Raw genomic sequence first — 25,778 nt, forward strand, 5'->3', positions numbered from 1 at the left:
TGTCTTCCGATCTACGACATTGATGAAACTAAAATTATTAAAATAAACAATGTACCATGACCGAAAATTAAAACAAGCAATCCTGCATTAAGACGTAAGTAAAACAACACCGTCACCGAATAAAAAAAAGGTCATGTTAACTTGTGTTTTAAGAGCATATGTTAAGCTACCTAAAAATAGAAATATAACATTTAATGATATAAAGAATTTAGGGCCCGTTTGGTGCGCATGATAGCATAGTGACAGGATATGATATAAAACATGATAAGGATAGGATAAGATAACAACAGAATAACAGTTATACTCAGTTATCATATCCTGTGTTTGGTGCACACAGGATAACAAACATGATAACTATTATATTTTTTTTAATAGCTCATAATAATATGATAAAGATATATAACATATTTAAATGACAAAATTACTCTTGTAAAACAATTATTATTTTTTTAAAATTATTTTATAATACTTTGAATTTTACAAATAAAAAAATATAAATAAGTAATCAAATAACTTTATATAATTTCAAATAAAAATCATGAGAAAATAATCAAATTTAATTTTTTATATGAATCATGATCAAATAAATAACTCAATAATATATATATGTTAGATAAGCCAAATAAATATATGATATATCTCATACATAAATAATAAAACTACTATTGTAAAAGAATTATATTTAATTTTTAATAAAATTTAAATTAATATCTCTATTTGTCAATTTTTTAATAATCATTTTAAAATATTGTAATTTTAGTAAAATTTTGATTTTTTAGAATATATAAATTACAAAATTACCCTGTGAGAAAATCACATATATATTTAAAAATTAATTATTTTATTATTTATATTTTATTAATTTTATTTTATGTATTTTAAAATATATTTTATAAAATAAATCAGTAATTTTTTTTCTTATCCTATCCTGCTGGTAACCCAGCTCAAATTCATGATAAGAATTATAACTAGAGAGACAGGATAGTATAAGCTTCAGGATTAACTTATCATATCCTGTTGTATCACCAAACACTGGATTGCGGCAGGATATGATACAATTATCATATCCTGTCTCTTATCCTGTGCACCAAACGGGCCCTTAATATTTAAAGAATTGAATATACCATAAATTCAATAAATTTTTTCCACATTTATCTTCTATATATATCATTAGGACACAAGTTAACATTCCCCATAAAAAAATCTATCAGAAAAATCAAAGATAATAGATACTTGCCTTAAAAATGGTGAAGAAAAAAAACAGAGAATGCAAACAGTGTTGAAAGTGTAGAGTAGAGTCCCTACATATACAGCTCAGCTACAAAAAAGACTTTAATTACTTTCTTAAGTTTCTTTTCAATTTCAATTCAATTCAAGTCAATTCAATCTCGTGAAATGAATATGAAATGAACCAGCACAACACCGAAACCGCCGTTAAAAACAATAAACCTTAAATTACAACATTTTTACGGTTCTGAAAACACACACACACACGGTGTTGGAAGTTGGAACATAGTCCCACAACAACTCATACCAATTATCAAAAAACAACTCTTTTTTGTTCCAACTTTTGGTCTCTTCCAAGAATCTCATTCCAATTACCGTTCATCTTCTAAGGTATGAACAATGAACACCCTTTTAGTTTTTTCCCCAAATTTCATGGAAAGTTTCATTTTTTTTACTTGCCTTTGACTTTATTTTGCAATTTGAGTGTTAAAGTTTTGTTTTTTTTACTTCTTTTTTCATGTGGGTGTTTGGTTTTGATTTTTGATTTTTGGGTTTTTGTTTTTTGTGTTGAAAGGGAAAAGTTTGTGTTTTGGAATCTAGAAAAAAATGGGTTTGATTTCTGGGATTTTTATGGGGATGTTATTCGGCATAGCATTGATGGCTGGATTGGCTCGTATGATGAAGTATAGAAGTTCCAAGAGAATTGCAAAGGTATGAATAATGGGTTTTGTTTTGTTTTATCATATTGATTTGTTGAATTTGGTTTTGGTTATGAATGTTTAGAAATTATAATTTAGTGTAGATTTCTTTGAGGTAGTTGATGAAATGAAATTTAATCGGTGTGTGTGGTTTTTGAATTTCGCACACTAGGTGTAGAGAAGTGGAGAATTTCGGGTTTGAACCTGCGCCAGAAACATATTAAATAATTCTCTTTGTAATCTTTTACATTTTGAGTTGTACTTGCGAGATCCACCGGTGGATTTTAGTATATAGGAGAAAGTAAAACATTATAGAATGAAATATGATGGGTCAAAACAAGCTTTGGGAGAAGTGAGTTGAGTATGCTTTTGTGAAGCAATTGGTTTTAGATATAAAGGACTTTAGGAGATGTTTCATCGATTAATTGCTGTCGTGCAGTAAAATGTAGAAGCAGACCCATAAAATGCAATCTTCCATTGCTTTCTACAACTGATGTAGTATTTGTGACCTTGGTCCAGGTCTGCAATAGGGGTGATCTGATCTAATTTAATTTGGATTGGATTAGTTTTCAGTTTCGGTTATATGTGTGTGTGTGTGTGTTTATGTGAAATAAAATAAATCCATAATGTTTATAAAGGTCGCGTGGCTAGTTGTGCATAAATACCGTACATAAACATATCAGGAGCCAAGCCAATACATAGGTGTAGTTACTTGCATATATTCTCCTCCTCACCTATATCAGTATATACATTATGTCACCAAAAACAAACAATTTTGTGTCTTCTTTCGCTTCATACCTTGATATAGGTATGACAACATTGCCGCACCCCACGCATCTAATGCTTCCGATACTTACTCATATACTCCCTCCGTTCCAAAATAAGTGTCACAGTTGACGACGGTACACATGCCAATGCATAACTTTGACCATTAATATCTTTAGTTATATATTATTAATAATTATAAAAAGTTGATTTTCGGAAAATACTCAATGAGACAAATCTAACATCTTATATGTTAATATTTGTCTTTATATACCACTAGAAAAATCTAGTTAAAGTAGGTTATGTAAATAGTGCACATAGTCAAATTGTGACATTTATTTTGAGACGGAGGGAGTATATCACAAAATATGTTGTAAGAGTTATCAAAGATGTATGAGAAGTATTACAAATATATCTCAGAAGTATCGAGGAAAATATTTTCAAAAAGAATACAAAAAATTATTGGATACTACTCCCTCCGTCTCAAAATCAATGTCACAATTTGACTATGTGCGCTATTTACATAACCTACTTTAACTAGATTTTTCTACTAATATATAAAGACAAATATTAACATATAAGATGTTAGATTTGTCTCATTGAGTGTTTTCTGAATATCAACTTTTTATAATTTTTAATAATATATAACTAGAGATATTAATGGTCAAAGTTATGCATTGGCATGTCTTAGAAAATGAGTATTAGGCCTAACTCATCCTTACAAAACCGGCTTGTAAGGTGAGGATTGCATGTCTTAGAAAATGAGTATTAGGCCTAACTCATCCTTACAAAACCCCCTCACGCCCAGCACTATTGGGCTTGGTGCGTGGATATAAACGGTAGGTGGCCCGATAGCGGAAACCTGATAACAGGTGGCCCAGCGGATCGGGGAGAGGCTCTGATACCATCTTAGAAAATGAGTATTAGGCCTAACTCATCCTTACAAAACCGGCTTGTAAGGTGAGGATTGCCTCTAGTATATAAACACTTAGTCAGGCCATATCTCAACCGATGTGGGACTCTTAACAGCATGTGTGCAGTCGTCAACTGTGACACTTATTTTGGAACGGAGGGAGCATATGAGTAAGTATCGGAAACATTAGATGCGTACTTGTATCGAATACCGATACTTATCCATTTTTGAAGTATCTAGCCTTCCTAGTTTATGGTCAGTAAGATCAAACCTCAAATGAAGTTTAACAACTAGTCATTTAGTATGATAATTGTGTGTAAATACTAGAGGCACATGTATCAATAGTATTATTTTCAGTTTGGTTTGCATCATTGGAACACAATTACACAACCATTTCAATCCATTAAAAAAGCTGTTTTTTTGGTTTGTTTGGTTTTTGACTTCTTGGAACAGTTGTTGCGTTATTAGATTTGGACACCCTTAGTAGCATCTAACTATAGGTCGAACTCCAAACAGAGATACAAAACTGTGAACTGTATTCAAGAATTTAATTAAGAATCAAAAACGGAAGAAGAGAAACTTGAAATTTTAGTTTGCTTGTTGCTTTCAAAATTATGATTATGTTCAATTCAATTTCATTTGAAAGCATAATACATGTGTTTGCATTAAGGAAAGAATAAGGGAACTTTAGATTGTCATAATCGATGTAACTTATCAGAATTGGAACAAAAGTTATATCAGTTCTGCAATTGTTTTTCATGGTTTGGTAGTCATATACGTGACTCTGTTGTGAAACTGTTCTGTGTTCTATTATAAGATGCGGCAAATGGAGTATGATGAGAGAGAAACTTCAAATTAGAAATATTTTTTTTTATAACTAACATCTAAAGCTATTCCCCGTGTATATGCTGAACAAGGAGTTGAAAAGTACACGTCTGGTACTCTCTGATACGTACGCAAAAGTGTCTTATAAGAATTTTAATTATTTTGAAAAATACTTTCACTGATACTTCTCAAATACATCTTAAACACTACTTACCAACTAAAGAGACGACACTCATCTAGATATGATACATGTTCGATATGTCTTACGAACTAAAAACACAAAATTATAAGTTTTTTGTGACAGATTCATAGTATAAGAATATATACTGATACAGGTGGGGCAGGAAAAATATGTAGGTATGCATACTTAGGTTTTAATTTGTTGGTAAATTTTTTCTTGTGGTAACATTTGTCATTCTTTTGCTTTGCAGGCTGTTGACATCAAACTCCTTGGATCCCTCAACAGAGATGATTTAAAGAAACTTTGTGGTGAAAATCTTCCTGAGTGGATATCTTTTCCTGTATACGAGCAGGTGAGAATTTTCCATTTCTATATATTACCTGTCATTTGAAACTATTTTATGCAGTGAACCTAATATTTCCATAATTCTTCTGTTCTTGACTCTTCATTGCATTGGCTTTTATTAGGTGAAATGGCTAAACAAGCTCCTGAGCAAACTTTGGCCGTTTGTGGCAGAAGTGAGTATGCCTGCTTTCTCATTTTGTATAACAATTTACAACAGTTTGTGTGGTATTGTTTTCTTGCTAGATTTATTTCATGTTAGATGTTAGAACTTAGGCTTTGTTTTGATAAACAACTTCATTAAGCACTTATAGCATAAGTGGTTATCATATATGAGCTTATCTATTAGAAGCTAATTTTATAACAAAAGATAAAATCAAATTGTTTTCATATAAACCATAGGCTGTTTTCATAAGCTTGCTTTGTTTTGATAAACAGCTTCATTAAGCGCTTATAGCATAAGTGGTTATCATATATGTGCTTATGTATTAGAAGCTAATTTTTAACAAAAGATAAAATCAAATTGTTTTCATATAAGCTATAAGCTGTTTTCATAAGCTGTTTTCACAAGTGCTTGATGCTTACCTCATTTTTGGCCTGTAGTTGAGCATGCTATTTTGCACAATATATTTTATTTGTAATCAAAATTGCATCTAACACCCCATCAAGTCAATCATAATCTGTTTGCATTGACTTATTTGAGCTTATCTACTGGCTAATAAGCATTGGCGAGACTGTTTGGGAGAACTTCTGAAAACAGCTTATGACATATCTATAAGCTACTTTTAATTTATTTTCAAAAACTCTCCAGTTTAATTTGATTTTATCTTTTGTTATAGCTTATGCATAAGCACATATATGATAAATGCTTGTGCTATAAGCAGCTGTTTATCCAAACTGTGGTATACCCTTGTTCTGTTTAAATAGATGATTTGGTTGTGATGTATTTTGTTCACCATTAGGCCGCAACACTGGTGATCAGGGAATCAGTTGAACCTCTACTGGAAGAGTACAGACCTCCTGGAATTACTTCATTGAAGTTCAGCAAACTGTCATTAGGAAATGTAGCTCCGAAAATTGAAGGTATTATCAAAAAGTTGTGTTTCCTCTTCACATTCTTTTCCCCCAGTAAGATCTTGTTGGTTCAATTCCCACTTTCACGAATATTTTTTCATAAAACACTCAGCTCAATCAATTAGACCGACTAGACCAATTCTAACGGCTGGGTTTAAATAATCACCAGTTCAGTAACATAAATGGTCCACTAGCTAGAACAATTTGGGCTCGATTTCCAGTCAAACTGGTCTGACCGTCCAGCACAGTCCGGTTCAAATATCACTATACACTACACAAGCTTTAAGACAGTAATGTTGCTTGTCGATATCCGTATGAAGTATATGGAAGCGTTGCATTAACACCGAGTTTTTTTTTTCTGCAAAAAAGTGTATTTAAATTACTTAGAGTTTATTAACATTTAACAACTAACAACCCACATGGGTTGGCCTGGTGGTGTAGGCCTGGGTCCTTGGAGTTTTCTCCTCTCAGGGTCTCAGGTTCGAATTCTCCCAGTGCCACTACCTGTTGGGTCAGTCCATACAGAGCATTTTTTGCTCTGGCTTTAAATGGGCACCCCCGCAAGTGGACGGTGGGATTGGTGTCCCTCGGATTAGTTGGTCCTTGGGCCGGATACCGAGTCTTCATAAAAAAAAAAATTAACTGCTAACTTAGAGTATAATGATTCTACCTCCATCTCTAAATTAGGACCCTCTTGAGAAATTTCTTTGTTCCTTTTTGTAGGACTCTTTCACATTTTCAACTGCATTAATTATTATTTTAATAAACTTGGAGAACAATACTAGTTTTTATTAAATTCGTTACTATTATCAACTTTCTTAATTCTCATGATTTAGTCGATGGGGATTGGGGCCGGACGGCCGGTCCTATATTTAGCAATTGAGGTATTATGTAAATGCAATGTTAAATAACAAGTTATTTATAACACTCCAATGCTACTTAAGTATTTTACATACACTACAATGCTGTAAATATGTGTATGTAAAAAACTCATGTGCATAATTTCACCATCCATACAGGTATTCGCGTGCAGAGTCTTACCAAAGGTCAAATCATAATGGACATAGATTTCCGATGGGGTGGTGATCCCAGTATTATTTTGGCCGTCGAAGCTGCACTTGTTGCATCAATCCCTATTCAGGTATACTTAGCAGAATACTTTTCTGTTGAATATGAATATCATCGGGTCCATTTTTATATTTTGTCAAAATTTGATTTTTATTGCTTTTGTTTTTTCTTCAGTTGAAGGATCTAAAAGTTTTTACTGTCATCCGTGTTATATTTCAACTTGCTGAAGAGATCCCTTGCATTTCTGCCGTTGTTGTTGCTCTACTTGCCGAGGTAATCTTTTGGGAATGTGGAGAGAAAGAATACAATTAGTTTGTATGTGAAGGCTTACATATAAAAGTATATAATAGCTTATTTCTTAAGATTGTTTTTTCCAATATCTCATTTAGAATCATGTGGACTGAGTTTAAAGCATTTGGTTTAATCATTTTACTTGGTTTAAGCATTTGGTTGCATGTGCATGTTGTCATTTTACTGAGTTTAAAGCTTCTTTTTTTCTCCCGTTTCTATAAGAATTTGTGTATTACTTAGACAATGGTTGGTTAAAGTCAAAACCAAAAAGGTGGTTAACAGGCTATGTAGCAGATTTCAGATTGAAGGTGTTTTTGGTGTCTGAAACGTGTCAGTGTCTAACACTAACATGACGCCGATACGCTTGCTTACATGATTGTGAGTAGGGGGGATGCAATCTTTTATATTCGAACAGTTCATTCTTCTCTTGGCCAAAATAGATATTCGAATTGAATGTTTGTAAAATATTATCATCTCTTGGCCAAAATCACTGACTTTTTCATTAAAAATTGAATCAGCCGAAGCCAAGGATTGATTATACTCTGAAAGCTGTTGGTGGAAGTTTAACTGCTCTTCCTGGAATTTCAGATATGATTGACGTGAGTTATGTCTAGTTTTGTGTAGCTCTTTCTTATACTGTTTAAGTAACATTTGTAACACTAATTTTATTTTTACTTACCGTTTCGTAGGATACTGTGAACACAATTGTTACTGATATGCTCCAATGGCCACATAGGATTGTTGTTCCCCTTGGTGGGATACCTGTTGATATTAGGTAAATATGAATCGTATCAAAATTTATTCCTTTTATTATATATCTTTCTGATTGCAGATAAAAACATGACTGTATGTTACTATATCTCATTGACAAAATTTCAATTTGAGTTTGAAATTTTTGTTGAAGTTTTCAATCATTTTTCATCTCATTTGGTCAACATTTGAGTAGTACTATTTTTTTGTTTCTTGCAGTGAACTGGAGCTTAAACCTCAAGGAAGTCTTAAAGTGACTGTAGTGAAAGCGACTGGTTTAAAGAATATGGAAATGATTGGAAAATCAGATCCTTATGTTGTTTTGTCCATTCGACCCTTATTCAAGGTTAAAACCAAGGTCGTTAATAACAACTTGAATCCTGTTTGGGATCAAACATTTGAGTTGATTGCAGAAGACAAGGAGACTCAGTCACTCATTCTTGAGGTTTTTACGACGCCCTCTTATTTCTACTATCTTAAGGATGTGTTCTGACCCTTTGTTTTCAAAGAAAATCCCACCGGAAGTATGCTAATTACTTATAGAAAATGGGACATGCACTGTCAGTATAATAAACTAGTTTTACACTAACGTCCAATTGGATATTGGTGTAAAACTTGTTTACACTGACAGTGAATTATCCTATGTATCTTAATGTGATGTCTTTATTGTCACTTTCTAAAATATCTCAACAAATATTTACAAGATGATATATAATTGGACGACAATGTAATTTTTTTTACCGAGTCTATGCATAGTAATTAAATTCTTGTTTATATACCGTGCTTGATTTAATACAACTAACATAAAGGATGTGTATGACTCTCGAAACAGGTTTTTGATGAAGACATTGGGCAAGATAAGAGACTGGGAATTGTAAAATTACCCCTTATTGACCTGGAAGTACAAAATGAAAAGGAGCTTCAATTGAATCTGCTGTCATCACTTGATACACTCAAGGTGAAAGATAAGAAGGATCGAGGAACCTTGACTGTAAAGGTACATGCAACTGATCTAGTTATATTTGACTGACATTAATATGGCGTTGTGCATCGTACTTTTAGGTGGAAACTGAGAAATTGAATGAGAAGGTTTTTTTTTGTCTTCCCTAATTAAGGTTTAGGTCTTATTATCAATGGTTATCTATGAAGCACGGACACTCCTCAGATTAGCCGTGTCCCGGTGTCGGGCACCGACACTGATGATTACACTAAATTATGTCATTTTCTCAAATTATTATCAGTGTCAGCGTGTCAGTGTCCGTGCTTCATGGATGGTTATTGATGAGATTCTGCATCAACTAGGGATATAGCCGAAACTTTTAGCAGGCTTTTGGAGATGAGTTAGGCCTAAAGCTCAAAGACGTATTTTAAGCTACTTTATTTTTTGTTCATATATAGCCCTTTTATTCTGTATGTTCTTGCACAGTGGTGACTATCTAGCTTTATAATCCAAAGAGGGAGAATTTGAATCTCTACAGGGGAATTAATGACCTAAGGCCTCCCCCTTCCTCTTAATAAATACTCCTTCCGTCTCTTATTACAAGAATAAGTATTTGTTTTTACAAAAAAAATACCCATATTTTATTTGAAATTGGAAAATCTAAATTTGTTTTCTCATGATATCAATAATCGTAAGGTTAATTATGAAAAAGTAAAACATTTTTTACAAATGTATTGCTACGACTACTTTTTTTTCTTAATACCTGTTAACTGTGTAAGTGAGTCTTATATTATTTGGATAGAGGAGGTAATAATTTCCCCCCTTCCGTTCCATATTTATGATAAACGAAATTATAGCCTTTGCAGCTTATTAAAAGTAATAATCATGTTGGAATTTCAGGTCTTCTATTACCAGTTTAACAAGGAAGAGCAATTGGCTGCACTAGAAGCAGAAAAAGCTATATTAGAAGAAAGGAAGAAACTAAAAGCAGCGGGCGTCATCGGTAGCACAATGGATGCACTCGATGGAGCAGCTGGACTAGTAGGGTCTGGTGTTGGACTAGTTGGAAGTGGTCTTGGTGCTGGAGCCGGGCTTGTCGGCAGTGGTATTGGTGCTGGAGCAGGAATTGTTACCAGTGGATTTGGAGCCTTCGGTAGCGGAATTACTAAAGCAGGAAAGTTTATGGGAAGGACCATAACAGGAGGTCATAGTGGCTCAAGAAGGAGTGGTTCATCTACTCCAGTTCATAATCCACAGGAAAATGGTAGTGGTGCTGCAAAGCCTCAATAATTCTTGCTTGTATACAGTAAAATAATGAATTGAATGGAACTTTCAGGTTCAGTAACCTTTGATAATTTGACAGATTTCTTGTGTTGATTGATATAGCAGAAATGTGAATTTAGTTTGTATATTATGTTTGACTTTGATGTGTAATATTAAGTATCAACAGATTCTAAACATTTGTTATTTATTGTTGCAACTTGCAACTCATTGTGATTCAAAACACACCAAAATGTGTTGCAAATTAAGTTCTTTGTCATTTGGAACAAGTGGCTGGTTTGAATTTTGGGAATGACATATTTTTACAGGATTCCAATGTTAAATTGATGACATTGATTGATGTCCAAATATAGCATACCACCTTGCTTCAACACCCTGCTCATGTTTAAAAAATTTCCTCTCATTTTGTGAAATCTACTTCGACCATCATTCTTTGATCAGCTAACGTCCAGACCGGCACCATAGGCACCCTCGAGTCGATTGTCTAAAGTGCTGCCATAGGTTCAGTTTTTGACCATTTGTGTAGCAATACCTTAACATCGAACTTCTGTGATGCCGGTTTCAATACCATAGACTTTGAAGTTCTAAGTCTTAAGACCAACCAACTACTATAGAAAGTCACCATAAATAAATAAAACTCCCCAAAATTGATATGATATATAAGTCTCTCCTGTTGGAGTTATATTAACTAGTGTTTTCGGAATACTAGTTAAGAATAAAAAATGATAAATTTTGTATTGAAAATAATACTTTTTCATATTTTAGAAATACTGATCACACAAATTTCAATGTAGTTTCACTATGTTAGATTTTTTTAACTAATGACCAAGAGATGCTACTTAACATTTTCCTTTAAATAATTGATAACCTTTGGGCCATTTATTAGTTACTGGTTGCTTCTACTCTAATCTCTTTGCAATGTTCACATGTCTTATTTGGCATCACAAACTAGATTTCGTTCATTTGACCCTTCAACAGTTCAACTAGTAAGTACACAAGACTGGGAATTGGATATCCTGCTGTAAATATTCCTGTTGTTTTCACGCTGTTTTTAATCAGGGCCGTCCGATCTAATATTAATGGTTGTGATTGATTTGTACTGATTTTATTAAGAAGTAATAAGAACTGTCCGATTTGAAATGGATGGTTGAGATGCACTACAGCGTGTAACTATGGGATTTATTACTGTAGTGCATCCTGATCCCACAAGACTGTAACCAACCATAGAGCAAATATAGAGCATATAGGCACCAAAATCATTTGTAGTTGTACCATCAAGCACATTGATAGGCAATTAATAAATAATACTCCAAACATGTGAATGTAACTTAAAACTTTTGAGGGATATATATTTTGTTCATTGTAGTTTTACCTAACTTGATAAATTTCATTTTTCCTACTAGAAATTTAGGGTGAAAAAATGATGTTCGAAATCAAGAAAAAAAATTCGTATTTAAAAAACGATGTTTAAATCCAAAATAGAAAAGATTTATCCAACTTGTAGATTAATCTATATTGTTGCTAGTAAAAAATACTCAATTTGCGCGCACTCACAAATTAAAAAAATAATCGTAGATCAACAATTATATTGATTGAACCACATTATAATATTATATCCTAAATTATGTTTATAGTCAAAACATTGAACCTCAATAGTTTTGTTTATAACTTTTTGTTGCCTGTTCTTTTTCTCTAACAACCATCCTGCCCTTTATGTGATCTATACTTCTTATAATAAAATTATTAGAGTGAAGATGGAGCTCAAAATTTTTAATGACCCAAATAAGTGTCATATAGAAATAAAATTTAAATTAGTATCTAATATTTCCATACTTGAAACAAATTAGTTTCTTATTTGCGCATATGATAAAAAAATTAATTTGTCACTAGTATGAAAATGTCAAAAACTAATTTAAATTTTATTTTTTGTTATTGAATTAGACTGTCAAAATATTGTGAGAAACCAAAATCGTTTTCACTTAAATTATTATTATTATCTCATATATACGTAAAAAGTTAAAAGATACTCCTTCTAGTCCAGTCATTATTATAAATAAATTTATCTTTTTTGGTACATTAAAAAAGTGATATACATCACAAGTCATAGCATTGTTCAAGTGTGTTGGAAGCCTACTACTAGTGATGGAAGTGTGCTTAATACAGACGGAACAAGAGGGAATGATCTCCGGTGTGGGTGTGGTCGTCTTATTAGAGAGGTCGTGGTGAGTGGCTGGGTGGCTTTGCTTGTGGTCTCGGGGAGTATGTGAAAGTTTGTAATATGTGTGGCGTTTGGGATTTCGGCATGTCGAGCTACAAGTTGATTCTTTGAGGGTTGTTAAGATGTTGAATGACAAGGAGAATGTGTACTCAGTTGGATGGAGTATATATAACAAGATCAAGAGGCTTATGCAATTGGAGTGGGAGGTAATTGTTTGTCATATTTACTGGAAAGTTAAAAGGTGTGCGGATGCATTTGCGCATATAGGATATAAATTAGGTTTCACCGTTATATTTTAAGAGTTGTGTCCGGCTTAGATTAATTATTTGCTTCATGCGTTATAGGAACTAATATTCCATTAAAAAAGTGATATATATCTAATCTAATCTAATCTAATCTAATATATATAATACTTAGATACACTATTTTTTTAATAAAAAAAATAATCAAATCAAATTTACTATTGAGAGGAGGGAGTAATTGTTCGTGATAGAAAAAAGGACAATGATATACAGTTCATTGAATTATTAGCATAAGTTGAATTTTGTGACCTTCACATAATCATTATCATGTATAGATGGATGAGTCGTGTCCACTCCTTTGCAATGTGTCACAGTAACTTAGCATGGCAGAGCACCCATTCCCATACCATTGTTAAATTCCTTTGGTACTTGCTCTATATGAGAGGAGTCAGAAGACATGCCACATATTCCAAAGGACTTCAATTTCAAATTTGGAACTTTGCTACTCCTTCCTTTCTCATGGAGATTTATTGTATCTCTGAATTTCTTGGTATTGGTAGTTGGTACAAAATGAAAGATTCTTTCCAAAACATTAAAGATGATTTGTCTATCATGAGGCTATATATAGCTAAACAATGTGTGAAACTACCAATATAGCCCTTGGTTTATATAATTGTTAACATGATCATTTTAGTGAGATGAAATAGAATGAAAAGGTAAAGAATGTAACGTACTCCCTCCGTCCCAAAATATAAGTAAAAATTCGTCAATGAAAGTTGATGTATTTGGTTGAAAATTTAGTCTAGATACATTCACTTTTGTTGACCTCCTTTTGCTTATATTTTGGGACGGAGTAGTAAATTTTTTGCCGCTCCATTATAAATAATCCGTACAATAGAATGATATATTTAACCATTTCATTCTATTATATTTCATCGATCTAAATAAAGAATCTAAATGAAAAATACTAAGACTCGTGACTCGTGAGACACTAGTTAAGCAGCCTAATATAGTAAATTGGTCCTCAAACTTGTGTAGACCATGTTTTTAAAATATAAAAAATTAATATTTCTTTCAATACAAAATTTACCTCTTTTAATTTACTTAACTATTGCTCAAGGCACTAGTTACACTACAAAAAAAGATGCAAGCGGCGACCACCAAAAAAAAGCATTAGCGTCGGTTTTTTCCGTCGCTAAATGACTGCTGCAGCGGTTGGACAACTGACGCAACAAGCAGCGTCGCTACGGCATACAGCGGCGGTTCAAATAAACCGTCGGAATAACCGCCGCATCGACCTTAGCGTCGGTTGTATTGATTGTGCGGCAGTCCCTAACCGTCGCTATATGTATTTTTTAAAATAAAAAATTAAGCTCTTAGCGTCAGTTATAACCGCCGCAAAACAATTTTTCCCACAAAAAAAAACTGTTTTTTTTTTCAAAAAAAAAAAATTCAATTTTTTTTTCTTTTCATTTTATGAAAATTCTAAAATAAAAACATAAAAGCCCTACAGTCTAAGAATTGTATACCATTAAAAAAAAGATGTACATGCATTTATTTGCACAAGACTCATGAGAGTAAAATACACAAATTGATTCAGAAACTTCTCTTGCAAATGGATCCTCAAGCAAAAATAATCCTCATAAACTTTAAATTATACAATTTTAAGTTACAATTTAAACACAAGGACATAAAGTACAACTTCAACACTGCCGGTTTGCGACACCATTATGGTTGATCCAGCGCCATAAAGTGGAACTTTATTACCCCCAAGTTCACTGATATAAGACGGTGACTTTTTCTTGGCTGAAAGTGTTTCTTCGACTGCAAAGAACACTAGTTAACTAAGCAAAGAATAAAGTAAAAACCACTATTTTACCAAGTAGTTATTTCATAGAGAAATGACATCCATTGAAATGAATACTCAAAATTTGTCACCCGTTCATGATTCATCATGCATATCCGGTCATGTCTCTACCTCCTTGTCAGAAGAATCCGGGAATCTAAACTCCTTTCCATGAGCAGCCTCCTCCTTAGTAAACCATGACACAACACATGGAATTATCTTATTAAAAAATCCATAAAAGCTTAAAAATTCAAAAAAAGCAACATCAATATCAATGATACTATAAGCATGATACGTGTTGGACACATAGCTTACACAACAAGGGAATGCAATTAAGATTACCCAATGGCATAGTCGTATTTCAGCTGATATTGAAGTTCCTCAATCTGTTACAAAAGAAATTAATTTGTTCAAGCTATAGTAGGAAGCTATTCTTGGGAAATTAAGCCTTGAATTTATATAGATAACATGCCATATAACATCTTCATCAATGTCTTTAGAACATTCAAGGACTTCTGGATGTTTGAAAAAGTTGAAGAAGCTTTTCTTGGGCTTTTCCTTCAAAACATTCAGTGTCAAGCAATTTTTCAGAAACCAGAAAATTTCGGTCCTGTAAAAAATGCAGCAAGCAAACCTTATTCATGATCAAGCCAGACTAATTAATAGCACAATAGCATTAGGTAAAAAAAGAGCAGCTTACCCAATTGCATCCTTAGGTTCGTAATTAACCATAAGAATTGTCTTTGTCAAGTCTGAGTTTAAAAAATATGGACTGGATTCAGAAAGATAAAGCATGAATCAGGACAATTGTTGAAAACTATTGAGAAAGAGGAAACAACAAGAAAAGGAGTTAGTGCCCTACTAACAATTTCTTTGTGTTATATCTCATGGACCAGATTTAGCCATGAATTAAATGCATCTCTAACAGGATGAATACATTGTATATGGTTATCCTAAATTTGTAGGGTAAATAAGTCTAGCCGCAAAACAAAAATGACAAGAGTAAGTACTTCGGAGAAAAAAGAAATGAAACTGGCAACATAACACCGTTCCAATGAAAACCAGCATGAGTTTTGTCTTCTTTACTTCCACATTCAAATTCTATTAATCTGTCTACTGTTTTTATTCCAAAATATGCTCTCTTTTTGCCAATGTCTTCCTTGTCCCTTCCCGGCCAAGCAAGGATATCGCTGCACACTCCGGTGACTATGTCTGCCATTTTAGGTCATACCTTAACATTACTTATAGTGACAAAAGTAAAATAAGCAAGTTTTGTGTTCTGAAATTTTGCTTACATGTCTTCTTTTTCGTAAATGTCCCTGCAATATGCATGCTTTTCATTTTGGCTACTACCTGTTGTCATTATTGAATAGATATTTCAAATATTATATGATTGAAATATAGACACAACCAATACTTGTGCTTCTATATGATCTGTGAAGTGATTTCTAATTTTCTACAAGAATTAATATTTGATACTTTGTTAACATACTTATAATTTATTGGAACTCATGCCTATGGTTTAGTATACTTATTCTTCTTCAAGAAATTACCTGCAAATTTGAATTAACAATGATCAGTCTTTACTCCAAGATACCAAACTATGATTTGGAAAGAAAATAAACCTGGGATTTTTGCACGACTTCGCAATTCCTGAGCTAATGAATCTACTTGCTCTTTACTTGGTATCTGTGACACAATGTAGGAACCGGGGATTATATAACAAATCCCAAGAACATGTACCAAAACACCTTCATACACAGTGACACCCTGAGCTACATTGTGTTGCAAGTAAGCCAACATATACAATAAATTCAATTTGATTATACCTTTCCGACCAATAGAAGCCACAGTATGGCCTCGGACAAAATCTCCCTGCCAGGAAAAGCACCTGAAAGTGCTTTCTGGCAGTCAGGAATTGTCATGCCCCTAAAGCGAATTCCCTGAAATACAAATGTCCCAACCTCAGATCCAATTAGTGAACATCAACAAAAAAATCCTACATATGAGGTTCTATCAACTAATCAATAGTCATTAGAACGTCATAATAATTCACTTATTTTAGTGATAGTTCACAAATATATTAAAAGCAAAGCCTGAGTCAACTGGGATATTAACTCATCTGGGTCAACAGCTAAGCCTAGCCACACTAAGGCTAATTTCTCTTATTCCACCAAGTACCTTTTAATTAGAGAAGTGCACTTCCAAAAATAAGTTACATGCATAGCAAGCTTATGGACAAAAGAGTGAGACATCATTTAATACTGCTAATAACTTGAAACTCTAGCTAAGAAACATGTAATATAAATACCATATCAGCTGTGATTTTTCCCAGTTCAACACTTTCATGGTCTTTCTTCAACTTCTTAACACGTTCTTGCAACTAGTTTCTCGCCTTCCAACTTCTTAACACATTCCTGCATGACCATAACTAAAAAAACCCCAAATCATCAATTATTAAAATTCAAAACCCTAAATGGACTAAAAACTCTAAATCATCAAAATCAAAGACAAAAAATCAATAGCGTCTCACAACCCTAAATCATCATAATCAAACACAACTGGGAACAAAAACTCTAGAAAGAAACTGAGTGAAGTATCAACAAAACTCAACACTAAAAATTGATAGAAACAAAAACCATAAATCATCATAAGCAAACAAACAAAAATGGGGATAAAACCCCTAGAAAGAGAAACAAAGTTAAGTATCAACAAAATCTAATAGAAACCCAATCCTAAATCATCATAATCAAGATATCAACAAATTGAAAAGAGAAGAACACAAAAATTTGAATAGAAAATTCAATTGCAAAGAAGAAGAGAAAATCGACCGCAAAAAATCCTGCATAAACCAGTCCAAAAAGTCTTGCATAAATTAGTCTCAACTTAACATGCATCATAACCTTGTCAAAATTTTCAAATTCAAAGTAAAAAAGCATTCCAACACATTAGTTATAATGTCATAAAGTATCAGTTTGAGATGATTATACCTGCTCGCAACATTCCAAACTGAAAACAAAACACACGATTGAATCCATTAGCTTCCTAAAGCATAGACCTAAAACTATCTATATATTTTCTATCAAATTGAATATATATAATTTTCGTATTTTGGGGATAAATGTATTGTATTTCTGCATTGAAGAGAACTTTTTACAAAACATGAACATGGTTTGAAAAACAGTATCCCAAAATAACCTAAGGGGGGAAACTAGTAACATGACAAAGGTAAAAAATTCCCATTAAGATTGGAATAAAAAAATCACAAACAAATTCATAAACCAATTTGGGGATACTGTTTTCGAAATTGAACCCAATAAAATTGATAGGATATGCATATTATGTTCATATTTACCCATAAATAATCACAATCAAAGACAAACATCATATTACTATTAACCAAAAAACGGGTTATTTAACAAAACCCTAAAAATGGCATAAACCACCCAAATTAGAATCAAAGACTCTAAACAATCACAATCAAAGAAAAGAATTAAGGAAAAAAAAAGGGAATGAAATTGAGATGAAAAGTTCATGCGAACTAACCTTTATGTTGGTGATGTGGTCGTACGATGGTGATGAGGTGATGCAATGGTGATGGTGAAGAGAGCTTCTGCGTTCGTGACAGAGAATAAGAGAGAACCATATGTGAGAGAAAGAGAGAATATTAAGTTATGGAGATATAAGGGTTTTTCGATTGAAAGAGTGTAAAGAGGGAATCCAATTAAAGAAAGGAAAAGGGGGAATGAAAATTTTATTTTCGTCCACCCAATCAAGCCGCCGCGAAACATACTGAAAACGTCGCAGGATTTCAAACAGGGGCGGCGGTTGAAGGAACGCCGCACTAACCGCTGGTAACACAACAGCGAAGACGGTTCAGTACCAACCGCTGCTTTTTGGCTGACGCTATAAGCTTTTTTCTTGTAGTGTTAGCAGCATGACTTATATTTAATTAACATAGTACTCTAAAACTTATATCAAATATACCAACTTTCTTTGATGTTTATTTTATACTAATCTCTAAATATGTGACTTTGTTTCCTAAATCATGGAAATTAAGAAATTTGATGGTAGTAATTAGTTTATTAATAATGGATGTTGTTTTTACAAGTTTGTCCTTCAAGAGAGAGATTATTGTTACTATCATGGTATTTATTGTAAATTAAAAAAAAGTAAAATAATTAGAAATGTGTTAGTAAAGAAATAATTAATATGGGTTGCAAATTCAAAGAGGTTCTTATTAAAAGGAACAAGAAAATTTTGCAAGATGGTCTTATATTTAAAGAAAGATGTAGTGATTAAGAGCATATGAAGTAGTACTCGCTATGAATTGGTAGCATATTTTGTACATAGAGAAAATGATTTTTAGAATATTTAATGGGCTTGTTTCTTTCAGATTTTTCACTAAAAAAATCTATTTTTTCAAAAAAAAAACTATTTTTTTTATCTTACTTGTGTTTGTTTCAGATTTTTTTCAAAAATCATTTTAGTAAAAAAATCATTTTTTTTTTCATCAAAATGAGAATCTATTTTCAATAGCTTTTATCAAAATCCATTTTTTTATCATTTACCATCCCTCACCATCTTAAAAAAAATAGATTTTAATGATTGTAAACAAACGACAAATAGCTTTAAATTTTTTTTCAAAATCTCTACAAAAAATGATTTTCTTAAAAATGATTTTTTTTCGTTAAAATTTCAAACAAACAGATCCAATATCTTCTATTTTTGTCTCTTAGCTAAGACTCACATTTTAAATATCGAGAAATGTGAAATTATGGAATCAAACACATCATATTTGGATCCTCTCCAACATATCTAATATTTTGATTTAGACTCTCTCCTTCAATATTCTTCTACATCTATCTCCTAACACTCTTTATCTCACTCTGTCTTTGTTAACAAATAATAAAATTTTCAAAAGAGACTGAGATTAACAGATGTAAAATAATAAAGGAGATCATCGATCTGATTTCTCTAATATCTAAATCATAAGAGAAGGGGAAAAACATTCTTTTGAAGAAAAATAAGAGGCTATAAACCAACCAACAAATTCTATATATTTGAAAAATATTATCTATCTATATAAGAAGCTACAATATCTTATTTCCACATCCTTATATAATACAAGTATATGATGTTTTGATTTTTAATTTTGTTTTCTGTGGTCCACTGAAATGAAAAGAATGTGAAAGAATAAAATGATGGAATAACATGAACATGCTATAGGAAAGAAGAGTACAAAAATACAGTGGTGCATATATTAATACGATAATGAACAAATTAGCTAGTGATGTTTCATATATAATACGACAATCACCTCATTCTCATTTGAATGTTGATACTTATGCATGTACTTGAAGATACTTTACAAATAATATGCAAGATCAATCGATTGTGATGATCAAGACAAACATCACTGTCCCTTTCCTTGTCATCAAAATTGGCCAAACCACTAGCTAGTATGGCAATAACATGTGGTTTGCTTATCTTAAAATATACTGTACTTCCTCGGTTTTAAATTATCAGGTAAAAAAAATTATATTTATTAAGAAAAAAAAAATGATAACTTGGAATATTTTTTTATGTATTTTTTTGTTAGCGCAGGAGTAAATGTAAAAATAATTTTTATTGGTTGTTAGTCTTAGAGAAAATAAGAAAGAGGTTAAATTAAGTGTAGTTTGCGTTTAATTTTACTTAAAAAAAACTTAAAAAAGATGTAAATATTTGTTTTTTTCTTATAAATTTGTGACAAGAAAAAATGATTTTTTTTCCTTATATTTTGGAGAGGAACGAGTAATTACTACTATATTAATCAATTTTTCTAAAAGAATTATTCATGACTCACTAGTCAAAATTATTTGTGTCTTAAATATATAATATCCTCTACAAATTTTAAAATACATTTATTACTTTTAACAATAATCACACATATCTCAAACATATTTATTACTCGGACAATTTTTTTAATACATGTGATTTTTGTTAGAGGTTTTTTTTTTTTTTTTGACATATTGTTAGAGGTTTGTATTAGAGATAAAGAGAGTTGTTAGTACTCCATCTATATCAAAATTTATATCATTTGCACTTTTTTTGTCTTAAAAGACTTGCATTCCACTTAGTAATTTTTTCATCAAAATTTGTACAACTAATTTTTTTTTTTTAATAACTCTATATCGTAGTACTATTATTTTTATAAAATAAAGTTTTACGAACATCTTCAATAATAGTATAGAATCAAGTTTCATAGAATGATGATTTTTTTTTTCTCATTGGAGAACTATGTTCGCAATCGAGGTGTTTGATTTTTAGTAGCGGTGCTGCAGTTTCCGATGGTGATGGTGGCTTCTGCCTTCTGGTGATGGAGGAGTTTTGTTGCTCCAGCAATGGCTCCGACGGTGGATTTGTGTGTCGTTCTCATTGTTTTGTGGTGGTTTAGCGGCAAATGTGAGTGGTTTAGTGGTGTGCATTGCTCGTAGTGGGGGTTTGGGTTTTGGAAGTGAGCATTGCGTGAAGTTTTAGGTGGTGGTGCTGGTTGTGGTGTTTGGGTTTTGTCGAAAGCTCATGTGGTGGTTTCTGCCTCTGCTTAGTGTTGAGTTGGGCGGTGTGTATGGTGGGGGTGCGATGCGCCATAACTTTTTGGTGGTCGCTGGTCCTGCGTTTGTCTTGTGGTGGGGTTTGATATCTTGCCTATGGTTTTCTGCATTTGTGATATTGTGGTGGCGGGTTTTGGTTTTGTGCTTCCGGCAGCCTCCTTTGCGTCGGTGACCTTGGTTTGGTTGCGTGTTGATGTTGTTCCAAGGAACTCGCTTCCTCCAGTGGTGTGATGAGCGGTCCAGTTCAGTGTCAGAGCTGTTTGTGTTGGGTGTATCTTCCCTTTCCTTCCCAATGGAACCACCGAAGAGTGTCTATACCTCTCTCCAAAGCTTTTCGCAGCCGCTACTTTAGCCCTTTACGCCGCTTGTGTTGCTTGTTATGGATTTGTTTATTCTTAGATGTTGATGGACGTTTCTGCGTATTGATTAAACTCTGTCCATTCTGATTGCATGGTTGTATTTGTGCTTTGGTTTCGGGTTGATTTTCGTACTCCGTCATGGTTGCTTTATGTGCCAACGTCGGATGGTTGTTCTATTTGAGCAGGAATTGGTTTGATATCCGAATGTGAGCGGTTGCTTCTTGACTTCGTGCCTGTCGTGTTGGTTCATATGGAGTTAGAGTAGGATAGGCTGGGGAGATGGTATATGGTGCATTTTGCTTTTGTTTGACTTTTGGGGCGGTTTGTTGTTATTGTTCTAGGTTGTTGTCTTAGTTGCTACTATATGAATGATTGGTTTTAAGGGTTTTTAGGGCTTCGTCATTGGTCTTGTAATTCTTCCTTTGTATGATCTGATTTTGTGAACTGTGTTCGTCTTGTGCTCAGTTTCGTTATTAATAAAATTTAACCGTTAAAAAAAATTATTAACTCAAATGCCTTATTTAAGCTTCCACATTATCATTTAATGTAGCTTAAATAGGCCTATTTTTATCCCGTAAACTTAGTAGTAATCATCGAAGAAGCTCTAAATATTGTTTGGGCAGTTGCATTAAATCGTAAGTAATCTATTAGGCCTTGGAAATATCGCTCTCACGGGTCAGCCTATGTCCCCCGACAACCATGGCTTTCTACTTTTTGCAACTAACTAACCAATGCTAAAGAAAAAGTCCAACTCACACATGAATGATACATTTCGATTTTTGTTAAAAGGGAAAAACTAAGGCTCTTTTGGGAAGATATACTAGTATAAGATACAGTATACTATATGTTAGGAATATATATTTTCTCCGTCCCAAAATATAAAAATTTATTGATCATTACACATATGCCGATACATAATTTTGATATACGAATATCTTTAATTATTTATTAGTAAAAATTATAAAATTTTGATATTTTGAAAATAATCATCGAAACAAATCAAACAAGATCTATATGATAATATTTACATTTATATATTTTTAGAAAAATACGATCAAAACAAAACATATAAATAGTGTGTTTAGTCAAAATATGTCTTATAAAATTGGACGGAGGAAATAAATACAAATATTAACATATACTAAGTAGTTATTTAATTTGTCTCAATGAATAGTATTTTCAAAATATACAAATTTTATAATGTTTAATAATAAATAACTAAAAATATTAATAATTAAAATTGTATAGCATATTATTATTTATTTTGGGAGCACTATTCCAAAGGTTTATTATATATTAGAATTTTTCTGTTTGTTCACTAGCTTATACTTTGGGCCCATATATAACTAATCTCGTACTCTGTAAAAAGAAATGGGCTACTTTTTTTCTCTCTACTATCTTTGTTGCATTCTGGTAGTACTATGTAGATTCCTCCTACGATGTTTACAAGAAGTCAAAGGCTTTATTTGGTCAACTATAATCATGCCCTTTCATATTAATATTAATGCTACTTGGATTACGTGTTTGTTCCATACAGTAGTATAGGTATTCATCTTATACTATCCCAACAATATTCTTCAAGGCTCAAAGCTACACCCATTATAATTAAGGACATAGAGGTAGAATTCTAAATCCATTAGGGGTCAAAATGGTTGAAGTCAAGACAACTTAATTTGCTATTATTAGTGGAACATATTATTAATATCCACGTTGAAAAATGTTTCATCTTTTAAGAAACAGACCATAAAGTACCTTTTAAATTGAAATACTATAGTAATATACTCCTAACCACTCCTAAGATAAAGTACTTGTTTTAGTATTTTATTTTTTCATGACATGATAGTTATCAGCTTAGTGAATATTTGAAGTAAAGTTAGTATGAACTTGGTTTTTCATTATTCACTAATTAACATGGCAAATGGTAAAATGGTCATTGCAATTCCAAAGCCAAAAACTAGAAGCACGATATATAGCACGTGATGTGTTGTGAGCCGTGAGGGATGGACTCGATGGAGGGAACTCTCGCCAAACGACAAGCAAACTTCAATGCGACTTTCGTGTTGACTTTTGATCTGTAAAGTAAAGTAAAGTAAAGTAAAGTAAAGTACGAAAATTTAAGCATGCATGTGAGTGAAAATGTCCCAATGGTAACTTGGTAAAAGTGTTCCAAGTAGTTTATTCTAAGTATCTGTACTTGGTAAATCTATTTGGCGATAATTATTAAAAAAATATATATTTATAAATTTTTTGAATAATTAATACCATAGTTTTTTATATTAAATTTGATATTCGATTTAAAGATCGATTAATTTGAGTGGTCTAATTTTACTGTTCATATGAATATCTTATTTAAATTCAGAGCAAAATTTTGTATGAACTAATCAACCAAAATTTGGTAACATAAAAAATTTAGGCTTAAATGCAGTTTTGACTCATATTTTCAATATTTTGAAATTCTAGTCCCCCTATTTTAAAAACCAATTTTTTGGTCCCCTATTTCAATTTTTTAAAATTTTTGATCCCCCACCCTACTTTTGAGTCAATTTTGATGATGTAGGCGACTCTCTTGTGACGTGGCAAATGTCACATGGACACAATAATTACATGTCATTATTTTTTATTTTAATTTTAATAAAATATATTATAATATATTTTTATTGATAAAATAATAAATTAAATTATAATATTTGTTAAAAATAAATAATCATTATACTGTAAGAAAAAAAAACCCTAAATCCCAAATGAAACCCATCTTTTACGAACTAGTATTCTCCAAATTCGTTTGACATATCTTGTACTTGAATTAAAATTTGTCAAGTTCTGCCATGATAATTGTGCTGGGGAGGCTGATTATGTTAATATATCTCATTTTGGCTTGTTCAAAAAAAAAAGTTCTGCCATGATAATCTGGGAAAAGAACAATCTCTTTGTTCTTCAATAGGAACATGATAGACACAATTGTTTTTTACGATAGCTTTTTATATGTGAATGCTTATGGAGGAGAAAAACTTAATTGATGGATGGAGAAGTAGGGATCGATTAGGGAGAACATTGAGGGGAGGATATTGGTTTTGGGAAAGATGGATTCAATTTGAAATTCACAGATTCAATTTTATTTTATTTTTGAAGTAGGATTCAATTTTTATACGTAACATATAATTTAATTAAATTAATTATTTTATCAATAAAAATATTTTTTAACGTGTTTTATTAAAATTAAAATAAAGAATAATTACATGTATAATTGTTGTGTCCATGCGGCATCTGTCATGTCATAAGTGACTTGGCCACGTCATCAAAATTGACTCAAAAGTAGGGTGGAGATCAAAAGTAATAAAAAATTGAAATAGGGGGACCAAAAAGTTAGTTTTCAAAATAGGGGGACTAAAACTTCAAAATATTAAAAATAGAGGGACTAAAACTGCATTTAAGCCAAAAATCTAACTTGAAATCTTAAATTGAGCACACATTAAGGTCTTAAGTCAACAATATTAAACCAATCCAAATGAATTAACCGATGTATTTAGTACTATAAATAAATTATAGATTATATATAGTGGCAGAATTAGGATGGGCTGTGGTGGGCAACAGCCCACCCTCAAAAAATAAGAAATTACTAAAATATCCCTATATTGTTATAAAATTACTTTTATATACTATAAGAATATGTGGTTTTGTCGTAGATTCACATTGAAGAGTATATGTGATTTTGTGCGTAAAACTAGTTCAGTTGATACTTGATAGCTAGCTATTAAGAATATTATTAGAATCTCTAATTTAGAGAGATGAATTCAATCATCAGAATACTATTTAATGAGCCATATAAATTCCATATTGAAGAGGTAGTCTACTGGTTAAGGTGTTAAAATCAATGTTTTAAAAACCAGATCGGATGTCGAACCGTTGTGACCTCTGGTTCATAGTTCAATCGGTTCAATCGGTTCGACCGTTTTAGAACCGTTTGAACCGGATAATAAATAAATATATAATAAAATATAAAATATATATTTCAACATCAAACTCAAATTTCAATAGTAAAAAAAAATAAAAATACAAATGTTTATTTCACTAACCCACATTTCAAGAAGACATGGCCCAAGCCCATTACACTAACCTAGATATAAACAAAAGTTGCAAACTCACATACATATGCCAAAAGAAT

The 25,778-nt window shown here is 32.1% G+C and overlaps 2 protein-coding genes across 2 annotated transcripts; one reads left to right on the top strand and one right to left on the bottom strand.

Annotated features, from left to right (window-relative positions):
* Positions 1-1,235: 1,235 nt before the first annotated feature.
* Positions 1,236-10,650, top strand: LOC123895719 (calcium-dependent lipid-binding protein-like). The gene is made up of 12 exons (XM_045946206.1): positions 1,236-1,617; positions 1,802-1,938; positions 4,860-4,961; positions 5,077-5,127; positions 5,914-6,034; positions 7,045-7,166; positions 7,268-7,366; positions 7,903-7,983; positions 8,074-8,159; positions 8,354-8,579; positions 8,967-9,131; positions 9,975-10,650. The coding sequence occupies exons 2-12, from the start codon at positions 1,834-1,836 to the stop codon at positions 10,362-10,364; spliced, it is 1,548 nt and encodes a 515-aa protein (XP_045802162.1). The 5' UTR covers positions 1,236-1,617; positions 1,802-1,833; the 3' UTR covers positions 10,365-10,650.
* Positions 10,651-15,042: 4,392 nt separating this feature from the next.
* LOC123896023 (nucleosome assembly protein 1;2-like) lies at positions 15,043-18,587 on the bottom strand. The gene is made up of 6 exons (XM_045946476.1): positions 18,208-18,587; positions 16,154-17,670; positions 15,957-16,014; positions 15,672-15,873; positions 15,362-15,433; positions 15,043-15,271 (listed from the first exon to the last, which is right to left on the bottom strand). The coding sequence occupies exons 3-6, from the start codon at positions 16,000-16,002 to the stop codon at positions 15,043-15,045; spliced, it is 549 nt and encodes a 182-aa protein (XP_045802432.1). The 5' UTR covers positions 16,003-16,014; positions 16,154-17,670; positions 18,208-18,587.
* Positions 18,588-25,778: the final 7,191 nt, after the last annotated feature.

This window comes from Trifolium pratense, linkage group LG7, assembly GCF_020283565.1.
Source record: "Trifolium pratense cultivar HEN17-A07 linkage group LG7, ARS_RC_1.1, whole genome shotgun sequence".
Lineage (NCBI taxonomy): Eukaryota > Viridiplantae > Streptophyta > Magnoliopsida > Fabales > Fabaceae > Trifolium > Trifolium pratense.